Source organism: Phocoena sinus, chromosome 6, assembly GCF_008692025.1.
Source record: "Phocoena sinus isolate mPhoSin1 chromosome 6, mPhoSin1.pri, whole genome shotgun sequence".
Taxonomy (NCBI): domain Eukaryota; kingdom Metazoa; phylum Chordata; class Mammalia; order Artiodactyla; family Phocoenidae; genus Phocoena; species Phocoena sinus.
The window spans coordinates 68,992,782-69,015,851 of NC_045768.1; the positions used below are offsets into that span (position 1 = coordinate 68,992,782).

At 36.3% G+C, this 23,070-nt stretch overlaps 1 protein-coding gene across 3 annotated transcripts in view; it reads left to right on the plus strand.

Moving 5' to 3' along the window:
- DENND4C (DENN domain containing 4C) overlaps positions 1–23,070 on the plus strand; it is a 132,459-nt gene that overhangs the window by 87,382 nt on the left and 22,007 nt on the right. For 2 of the 3 annotated variants that reach the window (XM_032634467.1, XM_032634468.1), the window contains exons 18-25: positions 2,380–2,508; positions 2,700–2,844; positions 8,032–8,154; positions 9,005–9,151; positions 11,749–12,911; positions 19,467–19,644; positions 20,365–20,474; positions 20,780–20,955. In XM_032634467.1, the coding sequence (XP_032490358.1) occupies positions 2,380–2,508; positions 2,700–2,844; positions 8,032–8,154; positions 9,005–9,151; positions 11,749–12,911; positions 19,467–19,644; positions 20,365–20,474; positions 20,780–20,955 (2,171 nt within the window). Of the gene's footprint in view, positions 1–2,379; positions 2,509–2,699; positions 2,845–3,118; positions 3,266–8,031; positions 8,155–9,004; positions 9,152–11,748; positions 12,912–19,466; positions 19,645–20,364; positions 20,475–20,779; positions 20,956–23,070 lie in introns of all 3 variants that reach the window. The other variant, XM_032634466.1, reaches the window with a different exon arrangement.

Genomic DNA, 23,070 nt, shown 5'->3' on the forward strand with positions numbered 1-23,070 from the left:
ACATAAGGCCACCTAGCAAGGAAGTGGTTTTGATTTTTAGGTTCATACTCCATTAGAACCCACTGTCTCATTCATATGCTTAATGTTTTGACAGCTTTGTGTTCTACATGTTATGTTGGCAGAAGTTGTAATAACGTAGATTTTTAAATACAACTAGTAGAGACCCAGAAATAGCATATGCCATGTAGGCTAAATTAAAGTTAAAATGCATAGTGTGTTTTGCTTTTAATACTATTTATTAAATTTTTAATGGAAATGAAATGTTTGTGTCAAGCTTATCTTACCTTGTCTCATCAGTCTATTCATATAGATATTGTTGTACATTGCTGAGTAACAAACCACCCCAGAACTTAGTGGCTTAAAATAACCATTTTATTAAATCTTATTATTTTATTTGCTGAAAATCCAGGAAGAATTTGCGGTAATTTTTCTGCTCCACATTGTATTACTTAGAATCACTTGGTTGTAATCAGTTGCTAGCTGGTCTGGTCTGGAAGGTCCAAGACAGCTTAACTCACATGCAGCCAGGTACCTTGGCAAGGTTATCTGGAAGGCTGGGCTCAGGTGGACCCCTCTTCCTCCATGTAGTCTCAGACCTCTCCATGTGGTACTTGGGCTTTTCTCATGATAGCTTAGCACTCCAAGAGCATTTGTTTCAAGAGGAAGTGGAAAGTGACCTTTCTTAAGGCTTAAGCCAGGAAACTGGTACAGTTGTCACTTCAGGCAAATTCTATTGGTCATGTAATCTCAGAGGCTTTCCCCCTCAATTAAGGGGAAGGGACATAGACTTCTCATGGGAGGAGTAGCAAAGAGTCTGTGGCCATCTTTTATCTAACATAGATATCTAAAAGGTATCATGTTGTAGGCAACAAAATACTGCAATTAAAAAATTATATCCTTGGCATTATTACTGTTTCTTTAGTTTGATGCCTGGCTCTTATACCGGTAAGCCTGGAAGTTTGGAGGAATAGTTTGTAGACTTCAGAATAAATTAATTGTCGAGAATGGTTTTGGAAAATTTCAGATTAATCCCAGTTTGACATAGAAAGTGATTTACTTCTTCATGGCTCATAGAATCTTAGAGTTGAATAGGACCTTAAGATATTTTAGTAAAACTTCAACCTAAACCTGAGATGTTGGAAGTCTGTAATATATGGGACCTTGCCTATGCTTGAGTTGGCTTTGTTAGAAAGTTTGTGTTTTATGCTGAGTTCAGTTCCACCTCCCTGTGGCTTTTTTGGGACTGCAGAAGCTGTTTACTGCTTCTTTCAAGTGACAACTCTTCAGATATTTGAAGAACTCTTGTGCCACATTCTTTTTAATCACGTCATACATCTTACCTAGTTCTCCCATTTGTTCCTAATTTATGTAGTTTCCTAACACTTCTTTAACCTAGTCATTTATGAAGTTACTCTAACAGTTTCTGAACTCCTCTGCTCCTAAATTAAACTTTCCATTTCTAGCTTTAGAGTACTCATCTTTATGATCCTCTGCCTCTTCACATCTCTTTCCCTACTTCATCTCTTGAATAAAATATCCTTTCTCAAATCTATTTACTTTCCCCTTTAGTAGAGAGTGCAACTTGGCTTTATGGTACTCACAGTTGTTAAACAGCTCTGTTATAAACAGAGGACATTTTACAAGTCCCAAGAAGAGTATCTTTTTTATGTATCTTTTCTTATTCTCAGATTAAGCTCTAGTAGTCTTGGCTGCCTTGTTCACTGCTTTTGTAAACTGGCTCACCTCTTTGCCAGGGATCCATGAGATTCCTGTTTCATTCTTCATGGTTTCTACTGTTGTCTTCCAAATGTGATATTCTAACTTTTAGGAGTTCCCCATTGAGTCGTCTTCTTCTGATCAAATTTAGCCCTCTTCAGTAAACACATATTCTCAGAAAAGCCTTTGCTAATAATATTACAGTGTTTTTAACTTTCTTCTCATACTTTTTTAAGACACGGGTTCATAGAATTCTTTTTGTTATGTAGGCATTCTGGAGATGCTGCTTTTAATTCCTTTGGCATAAAATATAGAACATGATTTGGGAGAGAGCTATTTTAATCATGCTTGATTTTAAAAACGAATTCCTTCTCATATTATGGAAAATAATAGTTGTTTTCTTTGTGTAAACTTAGTTACTGAAACAAACGGCACACGTGCCCATAGGTCTTATGTGGAAAAGTTAATAATGCTGGTACTTCCATTGATGAATAGTTTTAAAAAATAGTTTACCGAGACTCTCAAACCAGAACAAAGGAGAAAATAGTAATAACTATTGCTTAATAACTTTGAAAAGAAGAATTGAGTAAAGTCATTTAAAAATCTCTACAAGTCACAGACTAATATGCTAACTATTAATGCTTTGATGTTATTTTTTGTTAGGTGTGCTATCGAGTAGTAATGCAGCTTTGCGGACTTTGGGGTCATCCTGTCTTAGCAGTGAGAGTTTTATTTGAAATGAAAACTGCTAAAATAAAGCCAAATGCTATTACTTACGGCTATTATAATAAGGTAAGTAGGATTGACATTAGGCAATATATGCTGCTTATTAAGATTGATAAATTTATTATGCCTTTTATTTAAGAAACTTTTTTTAGACGTTTTGGGGTAGAATTCTTTTTGTATATATTATATGTGTATGTATTTTTTAAAAATTCAAATATTCCTAATAAAGATTATTTTAACCTTTATTTTACCTTTAGGTAGTTTTGGAGAGCCCGTGGCCTAGCAGTACCCGCAGTGGTATCTTCTTATGGATGAAGGTACGGAATGTGGTACGTGGCTTGGCACAATTTAGGCAGCCACTTAAAAATACCGTGCAAAAGTCACAGGTCTCCTCAATATCAGGTAATAAATGTGGTTGGAAAGATACTTTCTTGCTGAACCATAAGCTTTATAGACATATGAATTTTTACTTATATGAGGCAGTAAACGTAAATGAAATTCTAGTTTTGGTATTTTCATATACTACTAAAGATAGAGGTTGCCTAGTCCAAAATTATTTTCTTCTCTCACAAATTTAGAAAGTATTCTGCAACTTTAAATGAACTGTGAGTCACTCATGTTTAGTTTGAGATTACCAGTGCATGAGTTATTGAACTGCTGTTGTCCTTATCTTTAGCTCCTCAAAATGCCACAGGTGGAAGTGATGGGGACACGGTGAGCCACGGTAGTGTGGATAGTTCTAATGATGCTAACAGTGGGGAGCACACAGTCTTCGTCAGAGATTTAATCAGTCTTGATTCCACTGATAATCACTCTAGCACAGGTACTAAAATCTGGATTTTACTAACCCTTCACTTACTCTCATGTTAAGTCTTCCATTTTTTAAAAAAACTTTTACCTTCCTCTCTCAAGTTTGTGCAATATGAATACCTAAAAAATACCATACATAAATAAGGGGAGAAAGTACACCTCTGATTGCAGATCACTTCTCTTATTTCCTATAGTATAAAATAAACTTGGGAGTGCTGTGCAAAAGGCTCTTACATGGTACTTCTTTGTGTTCGTTCATCATTAATTTGTGAAAGTATATGATATAATTGTTAGGAATTGTGAGCTGAGGAACTTGACTGTTAGTGACACAATTGCAAATCTTCTTTTCATTAAGTGGATAATATTTATTAAAGATTTGAGATTATGAATATTAAAGAGGGAAGAAAATAAGTCACACACCACGAGAAAAACGTATTCTTTGCATAGTCATTACTTTAAATGACACTTTTTAAAATCTGAGAAACTACTGAAGCTGCTTTTACATACAAAGCTATGGGCATAATCTCTGTCCTCTGAAGTTAGAAATAAGCTTAATTAAAGTAGCACGTTGAGCAGATATATGTGTGTTGCACATCCTTCTCGTGTTTTTCTTTTTTGTTATTGTTAATATCTCAAGCTTTTCTTTAAAAAGAATTCTGAGTCTAATTCCTGTGCTTCATCTGATGAACTTGTCTCAATGACTGAAGTTTCCTTTTCTCTGCTCTTTGTTGCTCTGCTTTTTGCTCTGTGCTGTTTCTTGGTGCTGCATTTGTCCTTGGCTGTCATGGTGTGGGGTGCAGACAGACTTGTGTGACGTGAAGCTATGGATACACGTGTGCATTAATTCTACCCTTGAATGTTAACCACTTCAGGTAATTTCCCATTTATTAGGTTAAATTTTGCTGACATGCAAGGGTGGGGGAGAGGCCTTTTGTTATATTTTAAGTACTGTTGCAAGTGGAAAGCAATTTTAGTTTGCTTGGCTTTTTCTCCTTCAGATACGTGTAATCATATACATACTACTGAAAATACCCAACTAACGCTTTATGATCAATTTGCAAAGCATATTTATCTTAATTGAAAATATGCTATGCCTTGCTACAATTCTTATTTTGAGGGTGGTTTGTAGCATCATTGAGTCAAATAGTTTTATGAGCGTTAAAGATTTCAGTATTCCAGCTGTTAGGGTGGTTTTTGCTTGCTAAAACTGAACTGCTGATTCTTGTGCTAAAAACTATCCCCATAATTACAGAAGCATGTATAAATTGGTGAAAGTCAACATAAAGCTGTAAGTTGCAATCCTGTTTATAAATTAAATTTCTTTCAACATGTGGGAATTTTCATGAGACTTTCATTTGAAAACCACCTTATTTTATTTCCTCCTGTATTTTTTCCCTAGTGCTTATAGAATAAATGGATTTCATTTATGGAAAATCAAGAAAATAATTTGTGGTATGAAACCATTTCACTAATAATAATAATAGATAAACACTCTCCTTATCTCTCTGGATTTTTAAACTTGTCTCCTTTAAAGGCAAAAAAAACGATTTACTAGTAATTCTGGGAAACTGCATAAAGATTCCATATTCCCCAGTTGGGGAAGAAACTTCAGATCCCTTTTTCATATATTTCTTTTAAGCTACATTTCAAATGACTGAAGCTCTGATACTGAATTTACAGTGATTATGTGTCTCTGTAGAGTTTCTGGTGATACCATCTGATATTTTTGGAGACTTCCAGCCCAGATGCTTAAGTTACTCTTTTCATTAAGGATTATCTCACAGAATCTTTCCACTTAGTACCTGATACTGAGTCAATTAGCTTGTTGAGGGCATGTCTGGGTTTAATCAGTTTACTCAGTACCCAGTCTAGTGTCCATTTCATGGCACCGTAATGCTTTTACCAGACTTTCTGAGGGGGGCCAATAAAAAAAAAAAAAAGACTGAAAGAAGTCATTCTAAATAGCAGTATTTTTTTTAATTAAAAAGTTTTTTAATCGAAGTACAGAGTTACAGTATTGTGATAATTTCAGGTGTACAGTGATTCAGTTATATACACATACACACATACACACATATATATTCTTTTTCAGATTCTTTTCCCTTATAGGTTATTACAACATATTGAGTATAGTTCCCTGTGCTATATAGCAGGTCCTTGTTGGTTATCTAAATAGCAGGTTTTTTTAAAGCTTAATTCTTTTGTTATATGGCGAACCCAAAGTTTGAAAGGCAGTTTAAAAAGTGGTAGAAAGTGAAAAAATAAAAAGTGGGGCTTCCCTGGTGGTGCAGTGGTTGGGAGTCCGCCTGCCGATGCAGGGGACATGGGTTCGTGCCGCGGTCCGGGAGGATCCCACATGCCACGGAGTGGCTGGGCCCTTGAGCCATGGCCGCTGGGCCTGCGCGTCCGGAGCCTGTGCTCCGCAGCAGGAGAGGCCGCAGCAGTGAGAGCCCCGCATACCACAAAAAAAAAATAAAAATAAAAAGTGGGCTTCCCTGGTGGCGCAGTGGTTGGGAGTCCGCCTGCCAATGCAGGGGACGCGGGTTCGTGCCCCGGTCCGGGAGGATCCCACATGCTGCGGAGCGGCTGGGCCCGTGAGCCATGGCCGCTGAGCCTGCGCGTCCGGAGCCTGTGCTCCGCAGCGGGAGAGGCCACAACAGTGAGAGGCCCTCGTACCGCAAAAAAAAAAAAAAAAAAGTGGTAGACAGTGGAAGGCACTATATTTTTTGTTTTATGTGTTTTTCATTGACATCCTTTATAATGATCCCCTGGTAACTTGCCTTTATTTCAGCTTTAATTTTAAACTTATTAAATGTTTCAAGAATAGTATGAAGAACTCTTGAATAACTTTTATTTAGTTTCATTCACTTTTAGTTTGACACATTTGCTTTATCAGTTTCTTTCTGTACACATGCACTTTTTTCCCCTAAATTATGTGAGAGCAGATTGCATACATCTTGCCCTTTTACCTCTTAATACTTCAGTGGTATTTGCTCTTACATAACCACAGTATAGTTTCCAAATTCAGGAAAACATTGTTTTACTTCTTTAATGTATAGTCTGTATTCCAGTGTTGTCAGCTATAATGTCCTTTGTGGTACTTTAACTCCTCTTTAGTCTCCTTTAACCAGGCACAGTTCCCCACCTTTTCTTTGTCTTTCGTAACCTTGACCTTTTTGAAGAATACGTCCAGTTGTTTTGTGGAATGCTGCCAAATTTGATTAGATTAGGTTATGCATCCATGGCTCTTCTACAAAAATTATGTTAAATCCTTCTGAGATTATCACAACCCAGAGGCACACAATGTCTGTCTGCCCCTCATTGGTAACGTTAATTTTTATCACTTGATGTCAGTGTTTGGTTTCTATTAGTTACCATTATCCCCCTTGCAGATAATAAGCTATTTGTGAAGAGACATTGAGACTATGCAACAATATCTTCTTTTTCATCACACTTTCTCTTTTAAATTTATCATCCATTGATGATTCTTGCCTGAACCAATCGTTTTACTGTGATGGCTGTAAGGTGGTGATTTTGCCAACTCTATTGTCCCCTCACATTTATAAGATAATATTCTTTTGAATGTTCTTTAGAAATGTCCTCTCATGTTTTTGAGCACTTGCTTTCTTGCATAACAAAACGTTCCTGGCTCATTCTTGTACCTTCCCTGACTGAGCTCTGGAATCGGCCTTTTCTTCAAGGATCCCAGGTTCCTTTTAATGGGCAATAGATTTTAGAAACGAATGTCTGGGCTGTAGAAATGCTTACTCCCTCCAGGGTGTTGTCGTTCTAGACTTTTTCAGCAGAGGTAGAAAAATGTGTATGTATTTTAGAAATACTTCTAATTCCAAATCAGCCCCACAGGTTTTTCTTTGCCTTCCTTCATTTCACTTTTTAAAGATCTCTCTTCTTCCACTGTAAGAATCTTGGCTCCCAACATCATCACATTTACTCATTTGCTCAGTCCTACAGTGCACATAATATAATTTCAGAATTGCTATATCCATTCCCCTGTGAGAAATAAACCTAAGGAGTTTAGGATTTGACTGTTACCCCCCATGACTAGGGTGTATACTCAGAATAATGTGTTAAAAGTTACACAGTTAAAAGTTAAAAGTTACACATTACATTAGTCCTCCCCCATCCTTTCAGTGTGATCATGTTATTCATAAACAATTGGTTTTGTTTGTTTCTGTGTGTATTCAGTTTTAGTTACACCCTGGCCCTCAGTTTTGCTGATTTAAGTTTTTGAACTTGTAGAAGTTAATACATTTCCAAAAATAAAAACAATATGATAACCATATTTAGAGAAGTTTCCTCTCTCTCAATCCCTTCCATCCTATTTTCCCCCATCCCTTGTAGGTAACCAGTTTTGTTTTCTGGTTTCTTATTCCTGCATTTCTTTTTGCAAAAGTAAGCAGATATATGTTTGTTTTATTTCCACTTCTTTCTTACGCAAAAGGTAGCATTCTGTAGATGCACTCTAAAAGAAACTTTCGAAACATCTTATCCAAATCTACTAATTTATAGGTAAGGAAATTAAATTAAGATTCACTGCTTCCAAGTGTGTAATGGTTTTTAGTCTTTGATGTTCCTGTTTCTACTGTTCTTTGATTCTTACCATTGTTGTAAAATGTTTTGTGTGCTTCATGAGCTTTCTTCTCTTCTTTTTTTTACAAGTTTAATTGTGTAAGTTGGTGGAATTTCCTTTTGACATTTTATAGCTGGACTATAAATATATGAAAACATTTATATGTCAGCCTACATTCTTTTTAACAGGTGGTCAGTCTGACCAAGGCTATGGGTCTAAGGATGAACTTATAAAGGACGATGCAGAAATTCATGTGCCTGAAGAACAAGTATCAGGAGACTTGATAACCAAAACAAAAGTGCAAACAGAAGGTTAAGTACTGATGTTTACTAGCTTTACTTAGAAAAATACCTATATTAATTAAAAGTCTTATTTGATAATTTTGGTGATAATTTCCAGAAATGTAAAGTCTGGGCTTATAAGATACTATGTACTCTTATATATGATAGATTTTTGGTAGTCTCTGAATTTTAGAATTTAAGAGATCTTTAGAGACTCTGTAGGTCAGCCCTCAAGTTTGTAGGAAACTGCAGCCCATCAAGGTATTCATTTGCCAGTGTTAAATAACTACTTTGTGACAGAACCAGGACTAAACTCTGAGTCATCAAACTTTTATTTTAAAATGCTCTTTCACTAGAAGTCCTTCAAATATCTAAGTCGATAATTTTCATTTGTAGGTTCCAATATAGTCTGTGTAGTTTTCCCTTTTTTAGGGGACTCATTGAGATAGAAATGAGAAATGATTTGTAGTAGTCATTTTAAGGAAATATGGAGAAATATTTTGGCTTTTTGATAATACGATGGTCTTCCTGTCTTCTTACGAAAAAGTACAGTTTCTTTAATGATGTCACTTACTTTATGCTCTAGAATTATGCAGAAGCAAGCCCCTCTCCTACTTGACAAGTGATGAGGAGTGTGACAGAAGGCCAAAGCCTTAATTTATTCACTCAGGAATGCTCAAGTTAGGATTATGAATGTTAAAGCATTTATTTCAGTCAGTACTGGCAACATTTATGGCATAAAATAAATCAGTAATAAAATAGAGAAAAAGTATTCACCCCCACTTAGAGAAAAAATACATAAAATATATTTTAAAAATACTTTGTTTCTGTTCAATACTGGCAAAAATAGAAATGATAACATCCAGATATTTTTTCCCAGAGGTATGCGATGTCTCTGCTGTTGTGGCCAAACATTCACAACCTAGTGCAGAGCCCCCGAGTCCTCCTGAGCCTCCTGCATGGGGCGGCAGTATTGTGAAAGTTCCATCTGGTATATTTGATGTCAATGGCAGGAAAAGTAGCACTGGTGAGTCTTTACATATTGGTTATCACATATTTAAAATACACTTCTATAGGTACATGTGTGTCTTTAATGACATTATAAATTGCTAACTTAATTGTAATGAACATGCTAAAGAGCCAGAAGTAAGCTGAATCCTATAAATGTGCTAAAGAAGAAATTAAAATAGTTATTTAAAGATAATTCGTTTTTAAAAGGAAGGGTATTAAGTGTGTTTAGTTGTTATTTGGAATACCTTTTCTTATTATAGTGCTTGTTCTGAGTTCCGTCCTCCTTTCCTATGGTTGATAATGAGAGAGGACTGTAGGACGGGCCTGCTATACTCATCCTAACAGAGAGGCAGTTATGTGGTCAAATTCCAAAGGGCTTGTGTGTGGCAGGGTAATTCCTAAGCCTGAAGGGAAATGGAAGAAAAAGATTCACATCACTTAACGTTCTGCACAAAAATACCAGCGGGTCTTTAATTTTTGCCCAATTATTCTAGGTACCCTGAGCCACTTTCTATTTATGGTTAAGTATTTGTAATGAATAACTCTGTTGTGTGTGACTCCCATGAATTTGTGTTTACTGCCTTCAATTATGTGTAGTCCTCCTAAGTACCCTTAAGGCATACGTCTTAAGTGTATGATTTTAAAAGACAATGAAATTGGCCTGTGTCATTTGCCTTTTGTTAGTAGTAGCTACAGTTCACGTCCCTAAAGTCAGCAGTCTATCTGTAAGTGTATCTATTGTATGACTTTATAGAAATTAATTCGCTCAGCTTTTTAAGTCAATGTGGAAATACTCCTTATTCCTAAAGTTTTTTTTTTTTTTTTTTAATTGTGATACCAAGTTCGGTTATTTTACAGGGAGTGAGGGGATAGTGTTTTGCTAATGAGGTGGAGCTACAGATGTTCTGAAAAAAATAATTGATATATATATTTTTTATCCCATTTTCCCAACCTATTGATAGCAGGTTAAAAAAAAAAAAAAAGGAGGACAGTTTTCTTTATCAGAGGTTTAGAATCTTCTCAGAATATTGAAATGGACATGGTCTGGGGACTGGTGCATTTTCTTCTCTTTTTATTGATCTTATTTCCATGTTACATTTTGATGTAGGAAGATTTGTTCTATTAAGAAAAGAGGAGGTGGTAATGAGGCTTTTTCCAATATATCAAACAGTCAATTTTATTTTAAAATTGAACAAAATGTGACACTAAATTTCCTAGAAATGATATGAGAACCAGTAAATTTGCAAAGATCTTTTCTCAAATATTGTTAAAAGTTTTCAAAGCAGGTACAAACTTCGGAGTTATAAAATAGGCTAATTTAATTCCCTTAAATGCTTTAAAATATCTCTAAATGCTTATTATTCTGTTTAATTGGAAAGATTATGATTATTAATAGATACCAATTTGGAATATTAAAAAGAACCTTGAAATCAATTTGGAAGATTAAAAAAAAGATCTTATCATAATGACAACTTTCCCTTCCAAACTCCCAGGTCATTATACTTTTTAAAAAACAAATGAGAGGGCTTCCCTGGTGGCACAGTGGTTGAGAGTCCGCCTGCCGATTCAGGGGACGCAGGTTAATGCACCGGTCTGGGAAGATCCCACGTGCCGCGGAGCCTGCACGTCCGGAGCCTGTGCTCCGCAATGGGAGGGGCCACGGCAGTGAGAGGCCCGCGTACTGCAAAAACAAAACAAAAAACAAAAAAAATGAGAATCCTAAATATGAATGGGTAGACTTAAGTTCTGCTAATGATGCAACTAGAAATAGCTTTTGGTCTTGGCGTGGAAAAAATTGCATGGTAGCAAAGAGTTAATGACTGCCTGCATCCCCCAAAGGTGGGGGAGGTTCCTACAGACACTGGCATAATTTTGTTCCACTTGCTCAAACAAGATTGACCTCTGTGAGGGCTGGGATTATGTCAGTTTTATTCTCCATTGTATTCTTAGCACCTCACATAGTGGGTGCTAGTAGGAATTCAGATATTTGTTGAAGGAATAAACATATCTGAACAAATTTTGGCTATTCAGATTTTAGCAGGCTTCTTGGAATCTGCCGATTCTAAGTGCTCCATTCTAGATCCTTTTACTTTGGAGAAGTAAGGCTTTGGCTATAGCAAATATATAATTTCTCTATGATTATGAATTTGCTTTCTGCAGGGTAGATTCCTGGCAAATACTTGTTGAATTAGATATATGAAACCCAAGATAGAAGAGCTTATTTCTTTTTAGGTCTGCTATTTAATGTGGAATATATTTCTTAAACTGAATATAAAACTCTTAAAATATAAAACATGTTTATAGATGTATATTTATTGATAAATGTGATATCTTTAGTGAACAGTACAGGTATATACAGTATATATTGCACGATCCTTTTTAAAAATGTGTGTATATGCATAGAGGATGAAAGGCAGATTATACATTAAAATGTTATCTCTGAGAGGCAGGGTTGAATGGAGTAATTTTTGGACTTTTTCTGTATACCGTCTTACCTTTCTGAATCTTTTACTTTGAGTATGTGTCACTTTCAAAAATTAGAAAAAAACAATTTTATAAAAGTTACATCAGAAAATAGAGATTTATTTTTAATACTGCACTTTCTCTTTTTAGGTAGTACACCAAATACACTGTTTTCTACTCAAGATCCAGTTGAAGATGCAGTCCTTGGTGAAGTTACTAATCTCAAGAAGAATGGTGATAGAGGAGAAAAAAGGCAAAAGCATTTTCCGGAGAGAAGCTGTAGTTTTAGTTCTGAAAGTCGAGCAGGAATGTTGCTTAAGAAGAGCAGTTTGGATTTAATTTCAAGTGAAGTGGCTATCATGATGGGAGCAGATGCCAGGATTCTCACAGCAGCACTGACGAGTCCTAAGACTTCTCCACTTCATATCGCAAGAACCCATAGCTTTGAGAGTATTAGCTGTCATCCAGCTGACACTAGGACTCGTGTGTCTGAAAGCACTTGGGATTCTGAGCACAGATCTTCATCGGTGTTAGAGATGCTTGAGGAAAGCCAAGAGTTCATAGAACCTGTGGTTGATGAAAATGTAGCTAAAACTCCTGTGACAAAGGATACATGTGACAGCCTACAAAATGACAGTAATCAGTCCAGAGACTTGAAAGCAGGATCCAAAGATCTAGTAAATAAGAGAAGTAGTTTATGTGGTGTTGCTAAAGCTATTGAGAGGGAAGATGTTGAAACTGGACTAGATCCTTTGTCACTTTTAGCCACTGAATGTATAGGAGAAAAAACTCCTGATTCAGAAGATAAGTTGTTTTCTCCAGTTATTGCACGTAATCTGGCTGATGAAATTGAAAGCTATATGAATCTAAAGAGTCCCTTGGGTAGCAAGTCTTCTAGTATGGAACTACATGGAGAGGGAAACAGAGAGCCTGGCACTACCAGTGCATTTATTCACCCTTTAGAGAGGAGATCAAGCCTACCTTTAGATCATGGTCCTGCAGCACAGGACAGTCCTGAAAGTGAAAAGAGCTCCCCTGCAGTGTCCAGATCTAAAACTTTTACTGGGCGTTTCCGGCAACAAACTCCCTCTCGAGGTCATAAAGAACGTTCAGCTTCTTTATCAGCACTGGTCCGTTCTTCACCACATGGCTCATTGGGTTCTGTGGTAAATTCTTTGTCAGGGCTAAAGCTGGACAATATACTCTCAGGACCCAAGATGGATGTGCTAAAATCTGGTATGAAACAAGCAGCTACAGTAGCCAGTAAGATGTGGGTAGCTGTATCATCTGCCTACAGCTATTCAGATGATGAGGTAAGAGTGTTTTATGTGTGTCATCTGTCTGATGTTGGAATGTTTGGAGTATTTTTTAATATATATATTATTATTTAGATATTTCTGGTAACTTTTTAATATTTTAAAACATGCATATCCTACTTCTTTCTTGAAATGACTTCAACATACATGTAAGGAAATTAATAATGAAGTTTATACTTTAAGTTTATAATTCCACAGCCCAGTCTAAACTAACACATTAAGTCTATTGATTTGAAAGAACTAATGATTAATGTTTGATTTAATGTTATATTTGCATAGCACTTCACTTTTTAAATAGCTTTCACCTGTATTATCTCTTTAAGATATGTGAAGTCACTACAACTTAATCAGTAGATTTCAATACTGCACAACAAAAACTGCTAACTATTTATTTATTTATTTTGGCTGCACGGGGTCTTAGTTGCAGCACGTGGGATCTTTGTCGCGGCATGTTTAGTTGCAGTATGCGGAATCTTTAGTTGCAGCATGCAGACTTCTGAGTTGCGGCATGCATGTGGAATCTAGTTCCCCAACCAGGGATCGAACCTGGGCCCCCTGCATTGGGAGCACAGAGTCTTACCCACTGGACCACCAGGGAAGTCCCCCAAACTGCTAACTTTTTATTGAAGTTCAGTTGATCTACAATACTGTATTAGTTTCAGGTGTACAGCATAGTGATTCAGTTTTTGCGCATTATATTCCGTTTTAGGTTACTACAAGATATTGGGTATAATTCCCTGTGCTAGAAAGTAGATTCCTGTTGCTTATCTATTTTATGTATAGTAGTTTGTATCTGTTAAACCCGTACCCCTAATTTGTCCCTCTCCCCTTCCTCTTTGGTAACCATAAGTTTGTTTTCTATTTCTTTGAGTCTGTTTCTGTTTTGTACATACATTCATTTGTATGACTTTTTAGATTCCACATATGAATGCTATCATACAGTATTTATCTTTCTCTGTCTGACTTACTTCACTAAGCATTAATATTCTCCAGGTCTCTCCATGTTGCTACAGATGGCAATATTTCACTCTTTTTAACGGCTGAGTAATATTCCAGTGTGTGTGTATGTGTGTATCACATCTTTATGATCCAGTCGTCTGTTGATGGGCACTTGGGTTGCTTCCATGTCTTGGCTGTTGTACATAGTGCTGCTATGAACATTGTGGTACATGTCTCTTTTTGAATTAGTGTTTCCTTTTTTTCTGGATATATACTCAGGAGTGCAATTGATGTATCTTATGGTAATTCTATTTTTAGTTTTTTAAGGAACCTCCATACTGTCTTCCATAGTGGCTGCACCAATTTACATTTCCATGAAAAATGTATGAGGACTCCCTTTTCTCCACATCCTCTCCAACATTTGTTATTTGTAGACATTTTGATATAGACATTTTGACAGGTGTGAGGTGATACCTCTTTGGGGTTTTGATTTGCAATTCTTGAATAATTAGTCATGATGAGCATCTTTTCGTGTGCCTGTTAGCCATCTGTATGTCTTTGGGAAAATATCTATTCAAGTCTTCTGCCCGTGTTTTGATTGGATAGCTTGTGTTTTTTTTTATATTAAGCTGTATCAGCTGTTTGTGTATTTTGAGTAAGTTGCATCATTTGCAGATATTTTCTCTGATTCCATAGGTTGTCTTTTTGATTTGTTGATGGCTTCTTTTGCTGTGCAAAAGCTTTTAAATTTAATTAGGTCCCATTTGTTAATTTTAGGGGACAGATCCAAAAAATACTGCTATGATTTATGTCAAAGAGTGTCCTGCCTATGTTCTCTTCTAGGAGTTTTATGGTTTCAGGTTGTATATTTAGGTCTTTAATCCATTTTTTTTTTTTTTTTTTTTTTTTTGCGGTATGTGGGCCTCACTGTTGTGGCCTCTCCCGTTGCGGAGCACAGGCTCCAGATGCGCAGGCTCAGCGGCCATGGCTCACAGGCCCAGCCGCTCCACAGCATGTGGGATCTTCCCAGACCGGGGCATGAACCTGTGTCCCCTGCATCGGCAGGCGGACTCTCAACCACTGCGCCACCAGGGAAGCCCCTTTAATCCATTTTGAGTTTATTTTTGTATATGGTATGAGGGAATTTTCTAATCCCATTGTTTTGCCTGTAGCTGTCCAGTTTTCCTAGCACCACTTGTTGATAGAACTGTCTTTTCTCCATTGTATATTCTTGCCTCCTTTGTCATAAATTAATTGATTGTAGGTGCGTGGGTTTATTTCTGGGCTCTCTGTTCCGTTCCATTGATCTATGTATCTGTTTTTTTGTGCCAGTACCACACTGTTTTTTTTTTTTTTTTTTTTTTTTTTTTTGCGGTACGCGGGCCTCTCGTTTGTGGCCTCTCCCGTTGCGGAGCACAGGCTCCGGACGCGCAGGCTCAGCGGCCATGGCCCACGGGCCCAGCCGCTCCGCGGCACGTGGGATCCTCCCGGACCGGGGCACGAACCCGCGTCCCCTGCATCGGCAGGCGGACTCTCAACCACTGCGCCACCAGGGAAGCCCCACACTGTTTTGATTACTGTAGCTTTGCAGTATAGTCTGAGGTCTGGGATGTTTATACCTCCTGCTTTGTTCTTTTTTTCTCAGGATTGCTCTGGTAATTTGGGGCCTTTTGTGGTTCCATATAAATTTTAGGATTATTCTATTTCTGTGAAAAATGATAGGGGATGCAATCTGTAGATTTCTTTGGGTAGTGTGGCTTTTTTTTTTTTTTTTTTGGCGGTACGCGAGCCTCTCACTGTTGTGGCCTCTCCCGTTGTGGAGCACAGGTTCCAGACGCGCAGGCGCAGTGGCCATGGCTCATGGGCCCAGCCGCTCTGTGGCATGTGGGATATTCCTGGACCGGGGCACGAACCCATGTCCCCTGCATCGGCAGGCGGACTCTCAACCACTGCACCACCAGGGAAGCCCCTGTGTGGCCATTTTAATAATACTGATTCTTCCATTCCAAGAGCATGGGAATATCTTTCCATTTCTTTTAACCATTTTCACTTTTTTTTATCAATGTTTTATAGTTTTCAGTGTGTAGGTCTTTAACCTCCTTGATTAAGTTTATTCCTAGGTTTTTTTCTTCTTTTGATGCAGTTTTAAATGGGATTTTTTTTTAAGTGGGATTTTAACTTTCTGATATTTCATTATTAGTGTATAGAAATGCAGCAGATTGCTGTGTATTAATCTTGTATCTTTCAGCCTTTCTGAATTCATTTATTCTAAAAGTTTTTGGGGGGGACTTTAGGGTTCTCTGTATGGAGTGTCATGTCATCTGCAGTCCCTTCCAATTTGGATACCCTTTTTTCCCTTGTTTGATAACTTTGGCTAGTACTTCCAATACTATGTTAAATAGAAGGAAGGGGTGTGAGTAGGCATCCTTGTCTTGTTCCTTAATTTAACAGGAAAGCTTTCATCTTTTCACCATTATTATGTTGGCTGTGGGTTTGTCATAAATGGCCTTTATTATGTTGAGATATGTTACTTCTGTACCCACTTTGATGAGAGTTCTTATGATGAATGGATGTTGAATTTTGTCAGATACTTTTTTAGCATCTATTGAAATGATCATGTGGTTTTTGTCTTTCTTTTTGTTAGTGCCGTGTGCCACATTAATGGATTTGCATATGTTGAACCATCCTTGTGTCCCCAGAATAAGTCCAGCTTGATCATGGTGTATGATCCTTTTTATATGTTGTTTGATTTGGTTTGCTAATATTTTGATGAGGATTTTTACATCTATATTCATCAAGAATATTGGTCTGTAACTTTCACTTTTTGTAGTATCTTTGTCTGGTTTTGGTACCAGGGTAATAGTGGCCTCGTAGAATGAGTTTGGGAGTGTTTCATCCTCTTTAATAATTTGGAATAGTATTAGAAGGATAGGTTTTAGCTCTTCTTTACATGTTTGGTAGAATTCCCCAGTGAAGCTGTCTGGTCCTAGACTTTTGTTTGCAGGTAGTTTTGTTATTGGCAGTTCTATTTCATTTCTAGTAATTGGTCTCTTCAAATTGTCTATTTCTTCTTGACTCGGTCTTGGCTGGCTATATGTTTCTAGAAATTTGTCTATTCTATGTTGCCCAATGTGTTAGGATATAAATGTTCTTAGTATTCTCTTACGAGTTTTTGTATTTCTGTATTATTTGTTATTTCTACTCTACTCTTTTCATTTCTTATTTTGTTTATTTGGGTCCTCTCTCTTCTTCTTGGTGAGCCTGGCTAGAGGTTTGTCCATTTTGTTTATCTTTTCAAAATACTGGCTCTTAGTTTCATTGATCTTTTCTATTATTTTTTTAATCTCTATTTTATTTCCTCTCTGATCTTTATTATTTCCTTCCTTCTGCTGACTTTGGGCTTTGTTCTTCTTTTTCTGATTCTTTTAGGTGGTAGGCTAAGTTGTTTGAGATTTTCCTTGTTTCTTGAAAGAAGGCCTGTCTTACTGTGAATTTCCCTCTTAGAACTGCTTTTGCAGGATCCCATAGGTTTTATAAAGATATGTTTTACTTTTCATTTGTCCCAAGGTGTTTTCTGATTTCTTTGATTTTAGCATTGGCCCACTGGTTTTTTAGTAGCATGTTGTTTAGTCTCCATGTGTTTGTTCTTTTCCCATTTTTCTTTCTCTAGTTGATTTCTAGTTTCATACTGTTGTGGTCAGAAAAGATGCGTGGTGTAATTTCTATCCTCTTAGATTTTTTGAGGCTTGTTTGTGACTTAGTATGTGGTCTTTCTGGTGAATGTTCCACATGCACTTGAAAAATGTGCATTCTACAGAATAGAATGTGTATTCTGCTGGTTTTGGATGTAATGTCCTTTAGAGATCAGTTAAGTCCAACTCGTCTATTGTGTCCTTTAGGACCTCTGTTGCCTTATTGATTTTCTGTCTGGATGATCTGTCCATTGATGATCAGTAGGGTGTTAAAGTCTCTTACTGTTATTGTATTAGTGTCAATTTCTCCCCTTGTGTCTTTGCTTTATTTATTTAGGTGCTCCTGAATTGGGTGCATATATGTTAATGACTTTAAGATCCTCTTTTTGTATTGATCCCTTTATCATTATATAACGCCCTTCTTGTCTTTTGTTATATAGCCTTTGAAAAACTGCTAATCCTTTTAAAAATCATCATAAAGAGAATTAATCATAATATCTTCTTGTGAAAATAGGAGTGGGCAAATTTTGTATTTAAAGAACTTAGAAGGTCAGTTAAGGAAAGACAAAATAAGCTAACTTCAAAAGCATCTTAACCTGGAATTATATTTAAAACAAACAAACAAAAAAAACAGTGTGAGCCGTTTCACTTTTGAAATTTTATCTAGCAGTGTTAAATATAAAGCTTTCTACAGAGTAATTTGGACTTGGAATATATGACTGTAAATTCCAGGTGGTTGCAGATCTTAATCTTTCTTTTCATTACTATCGCCCTAGTACCATTGACTGCAAAGGCAAATAGGATATACCTAATAAATATTTTCAAGTGAAGGAATGAATAAAAAGTCTGTAAAATATTCATAACTTTTATCCAGAATTTAAGAAAATATTTAGGGATATGTGTAAAAATAGCTCAAGTGAATTCAGCAGTGTAACTCATAAAATTTACAGGATTCTGAATGTTTAAGCAGTAGAGGATTTACTAATATCTTAATAATACATCAGTAAATCAGATTAGGTTGCAGGGATTTAAATAATGTAGAAGATTTAATGATAAACTACATGAGAAGAATGGGTTAAAAATATCCTATTTTGTAAAAACGTATTATGTATGCATATTTTTGACTAGAAGGATATACATCAAGATTTTTACTGCACTCTGTGGATGTTGATATTATAAGTGTTTTATTTCCTGTTTTGCATATCTATTTAATTTTTAAAAATCATTTAATATGGTTTTATAACAAGGAAGACACAAGTCTTTCTCCTTTAAAGCAAAAATTAAAAAGGAAACTGCTTATTGAAATGTTTTCTATCTAAAGTATCAACAATCACTTACAGTGGTTAAGAACTACAGTGTTCAGAACTGTTCATGTTTTATTCCTCTAATAATGATGGTTGTTATTCAGAATAGTCATATTGCCAGCCAAAATTCTCACCACAACCTTATTTTAATGTACTTATATTATCCACATTTTTCAGATAATGTAATTAAAAGTTATGGAAGTTAAGTAATTTCTGCAAGGTCACATACCTAATATGTGAAGGGGGGCCAAGACCACAATCTGGCTGACTCTTGGAAGCCCCTACTCTACTTGGACTGGGGTCTCTGATTACACTGGGCATAGTGAGCGTCTAGAGTTCCTTCATTTTATAATTTTGAATATTGGAATAAACCCCACACTCCTAATATACACTAGGAGCACAGCATAATCTTAAAGCGTAGGTCATTGCTTGAATGTCTTAGAGTATGGAAGAGAAATTCCAAATAACAGAAAGAGTTCATGGTTTTGAAACATATGATGATGATGATTTATTTAAGAATTATAGATGAGTTTAATTCTGAAAAGGGTAGAGTGAATATATTCTCATTGGGGAAGGTATTACTTATGTATGTGGGATTTTATTCTTTTCATTTAAAGGAGGAAACAAAGAGAGATTACAGCTTCCCAGCTGGCCTCGAAGACCACATTTTAGGAGAGAATATATCACCTAACACGAGTATCTCAGGGCTGGTCCCTAGTGAACTTACCCAGAGCAACACAAGCCTTGGCAGTAGCAGCAGCAGTGGAGATGTAGGTAAACTGCATTACTCACCAGGTAAGGGGAAGGATCGTCCTTTCTTCTAATTTATAGAAAATTAATTTTTAATTTATGCCCATACTTCTTCCTCCGTGCACCACACACACAGTAAGCCCCACTTGTTGAGAGGATCTGATATAGGCACACCATATTATCACTGTTATTTTATATGATCTACAAGTACCGTAGTCACCCACTGAGTTTATTTTTAGTTATGTACATTTATGGATTCTATCATTAGTTCTCAAACTTCAGGGTGTCTCAGAATCACTTGGGGAATTTGTTTAAAAGTATATACAAGTATCCAAGCCCTAGGTTAAAACTTTTGAGACTTAATCTGTGGGATGGGACCTTAAGAATGTATATTTTTGACAGCTCTCCAGGTGAATCAGATATTTACTAGAGTTGGAGAATTTCTGTGCTATATCACTGAAATTTCCTAGTTCTGTGTTATTTTTTAAAATTGTAATTTTATTCATTTTCTCCAACTTTCTATTATGAAAAATATCAAATATCCTAAAAAGTTGAAAGAATCATATAGTGAACAATCATATGTTCTCTACCTAGATTTAGTTAACTGTTTTTAACCTTTCCTCTGTGTATATACATAAGTACATTTTGATACTAAACCGTTTGAAGATAAATTGCAGACTTCATGTTATTTCCCCCTAAGTAAGCATTTCCAAAGAATAAGGACATTTTCATACATAATGTGTTATGATGTTTACTTCTCTCTAGGTGAACTTCCATTTCCAAGAGGCATAAAAGGGCAGGACTTTGAAAAGTCGGATCATGGTTCTTCTCAAAACACCAGCATGTCCAGCATCTATCAGAATTGTGCAATGGAGGTAAAAGTTCTATATTCTGTCCATGATAAAGTGGCTGTAAACATATTTTTATTTCAGAATGGCATTTAACAGAATTCTGTACCTTTTTGGACAAAATAATAAAATAAGTCATTTTGTTGAATTTGCTTGATGTCTTATGTAAACAAGGCAATAAACTGGTAGTTTTACCTCTAAAGTAATTGAACTGTTATTCCAAGTGTGATCAACAAAATAAATACAATTCTGTGTTTGCCTCAAGAGGATGGCCTATTAAGACTGATTTTCACTGTGGACGTTCTCAAGTATGTGTACTTTTCTGCTCTTAGGTTTTGATGTCAAGTTGTTCACAGTGCAGAGCTTGTGGAGCTTTAGTTTATGATGAAGAAATTATGGCTGGATGGACGGCAGATGATTCAAACTTGAATACAACCTGTCCCTTCTGTAAAAGCAACTTCTTGCCTCTTCTCAACATAGAATTTAAAGACTTGAGAGGCTCTGCAAGGTTAGTACTGTAAAAGCTCCCTTAAAGAGGTAAGCGTCCCCCAAGAGGCATGACTCCTGGGGGAAAAGTGAAATAGTCATGGTATGCTCCAGGTGTTCCTTTCCTCGCCCTCCTGCACTTTCAGTATTTGAGTAGAAAATACTAATAATGTAGGAGACTGCTTTTCCATTTTATTTAACAAATGATTATCAGTAGTAGTTAATTCTCGGAGCTAAACTTTATAAATTATATAATTATTACATAGATTATATAATTATTATAGATAATTCCAAACTCTAACGTTAGTCATTATTTTAATATTTCTGCCTCGATGACCTTGATTATGTGTTCTGGAGCTGCCCCTGCCCCACCCCCCAAAAAAAGGTGGAAGGGGCTTTAACTCTTCTCTTAACTTGTTGCCCCTTTATGTTGGTGCTCTGTACTGTGAAATGACCGAATTCTACGCATTGGAAAAGAGAGGCTGATCTGTGATCGGTCATTAAGTAATTGAGAGTTTGGTAACTGTACGCTGACTTAAAGTACTTATACTTAATATTCTATTTGCTTTATGGAACAAACTACCTTGATCCGCTTTTTAAAAATTTCCAAACACAGAGGTGTCTCCTCTCTGTGTTTCCTGTTAGCTTCAGTGTGGAGCTGAGTGAAAGCATACTCTAATTCCTGATGCACTGTCATCATTGGTTTGTGCAAGGGCCTTCCTTGACTATCTTCCTCCCCTCACCATTCCCACTCTTATTATTTTACCCAACAAAAACATTGACTCTGCTGTGTGTGATAAATCCTTGAATATATAACCTTATAAATAATGTTGTTTTGCATGATTATGTATTTTTAACGTACATGATTAGAATGATGCTGAAAATCTCTATTTCTTTTTATTACTCAGTTTAAAATCTGAGTTGCTATATGTATATCTAATTTATTCCTTTTCTCCTATAGGAAGTTAATACCTCATTTTACTTATCCACTGTCATAGTGTTGGATATTTCAGTTGCTTCCAGTTCTCTGTTACTGTAAACATCACTGTACTGTTGCAGTACACTGCAAAATATATGTCCCCTTCTGGACTTATGAAGTAATTTCTTTCAGAATAATAGTCTTAGGAGTGAGATCGTTGGGTTTTTTCCATACATGATTTCAATAAACACCGGAAGATTGCTTCCCAGATGGCTACACTCCTACTTGTAGTGCCCCAAAACTCTCATTTCTGTACATCCTTACCAGCATTTGGTATGATCACTTTTCTGATTTTGTGCTCTAATGATATAAAGTAGTATCTCATTTTTGTTTGAATGTCTTTGAATATTAGTGAGTGGATATCTCTTCATATGCTTATTAGTTATCCCAGCATTTTCTATGAATTGCTTGTTTATATCCATTGTCAATTTTTTAAAGATTTATTTTTTTAATGAGGTAACATTGGTTTATAATGTTTTATAAGTTTCATGTGTACGTTTTATTTCTACTTCTATATACACTACAGCGTGCTCAACATCAATAATTTAGTTTCCATCTGTCACCATATAGTTGATGCTCTTTACCCATTCCGTCCTCCCTACCCCTCCTTCACCCTCTGATAAGTACTACTCTGTTCTCATATTTGTTTTTCTTTGGTTGGGTTCATTTATTTTGGGTTTTTGTTTTTTATATTCCAGCTATGAATGAAATCATGGTATTTGTCTTTCTTCATCTGAAGTATTTCACTTAGCATGATACCCTCAAGGTCCATCCATGTTGTTGCAAATGGCAAATTTTCATCTTTTTTATGGCTAAGTAGTATTCCATTGTGTATATATACCACAGCTTTTTTATCCATTCATCTGTTGATGGGCATCTAGGTTGTTTCCATGTCTTGGCTGTTGTAAATAATGCTGCAATGAACATAGGCGTGCATGTACCTTTTTGAATTAATGTTTTCATACTCTTAGGATAAATACCCAGAACTGGGCTGGACCATGTGGTAGTTTCATTCCTAATTTTTTCAAGGAATCTCCATAGTGTTTTCCATAGTGGCTGCACCAGTTTACATTTCCCACCAGCAGTGTATGAAGGTCCCCTTTCTCCACATCCTCACCAACACTTGTTATTTCTTGACTTTTTGATAACACCCATTCT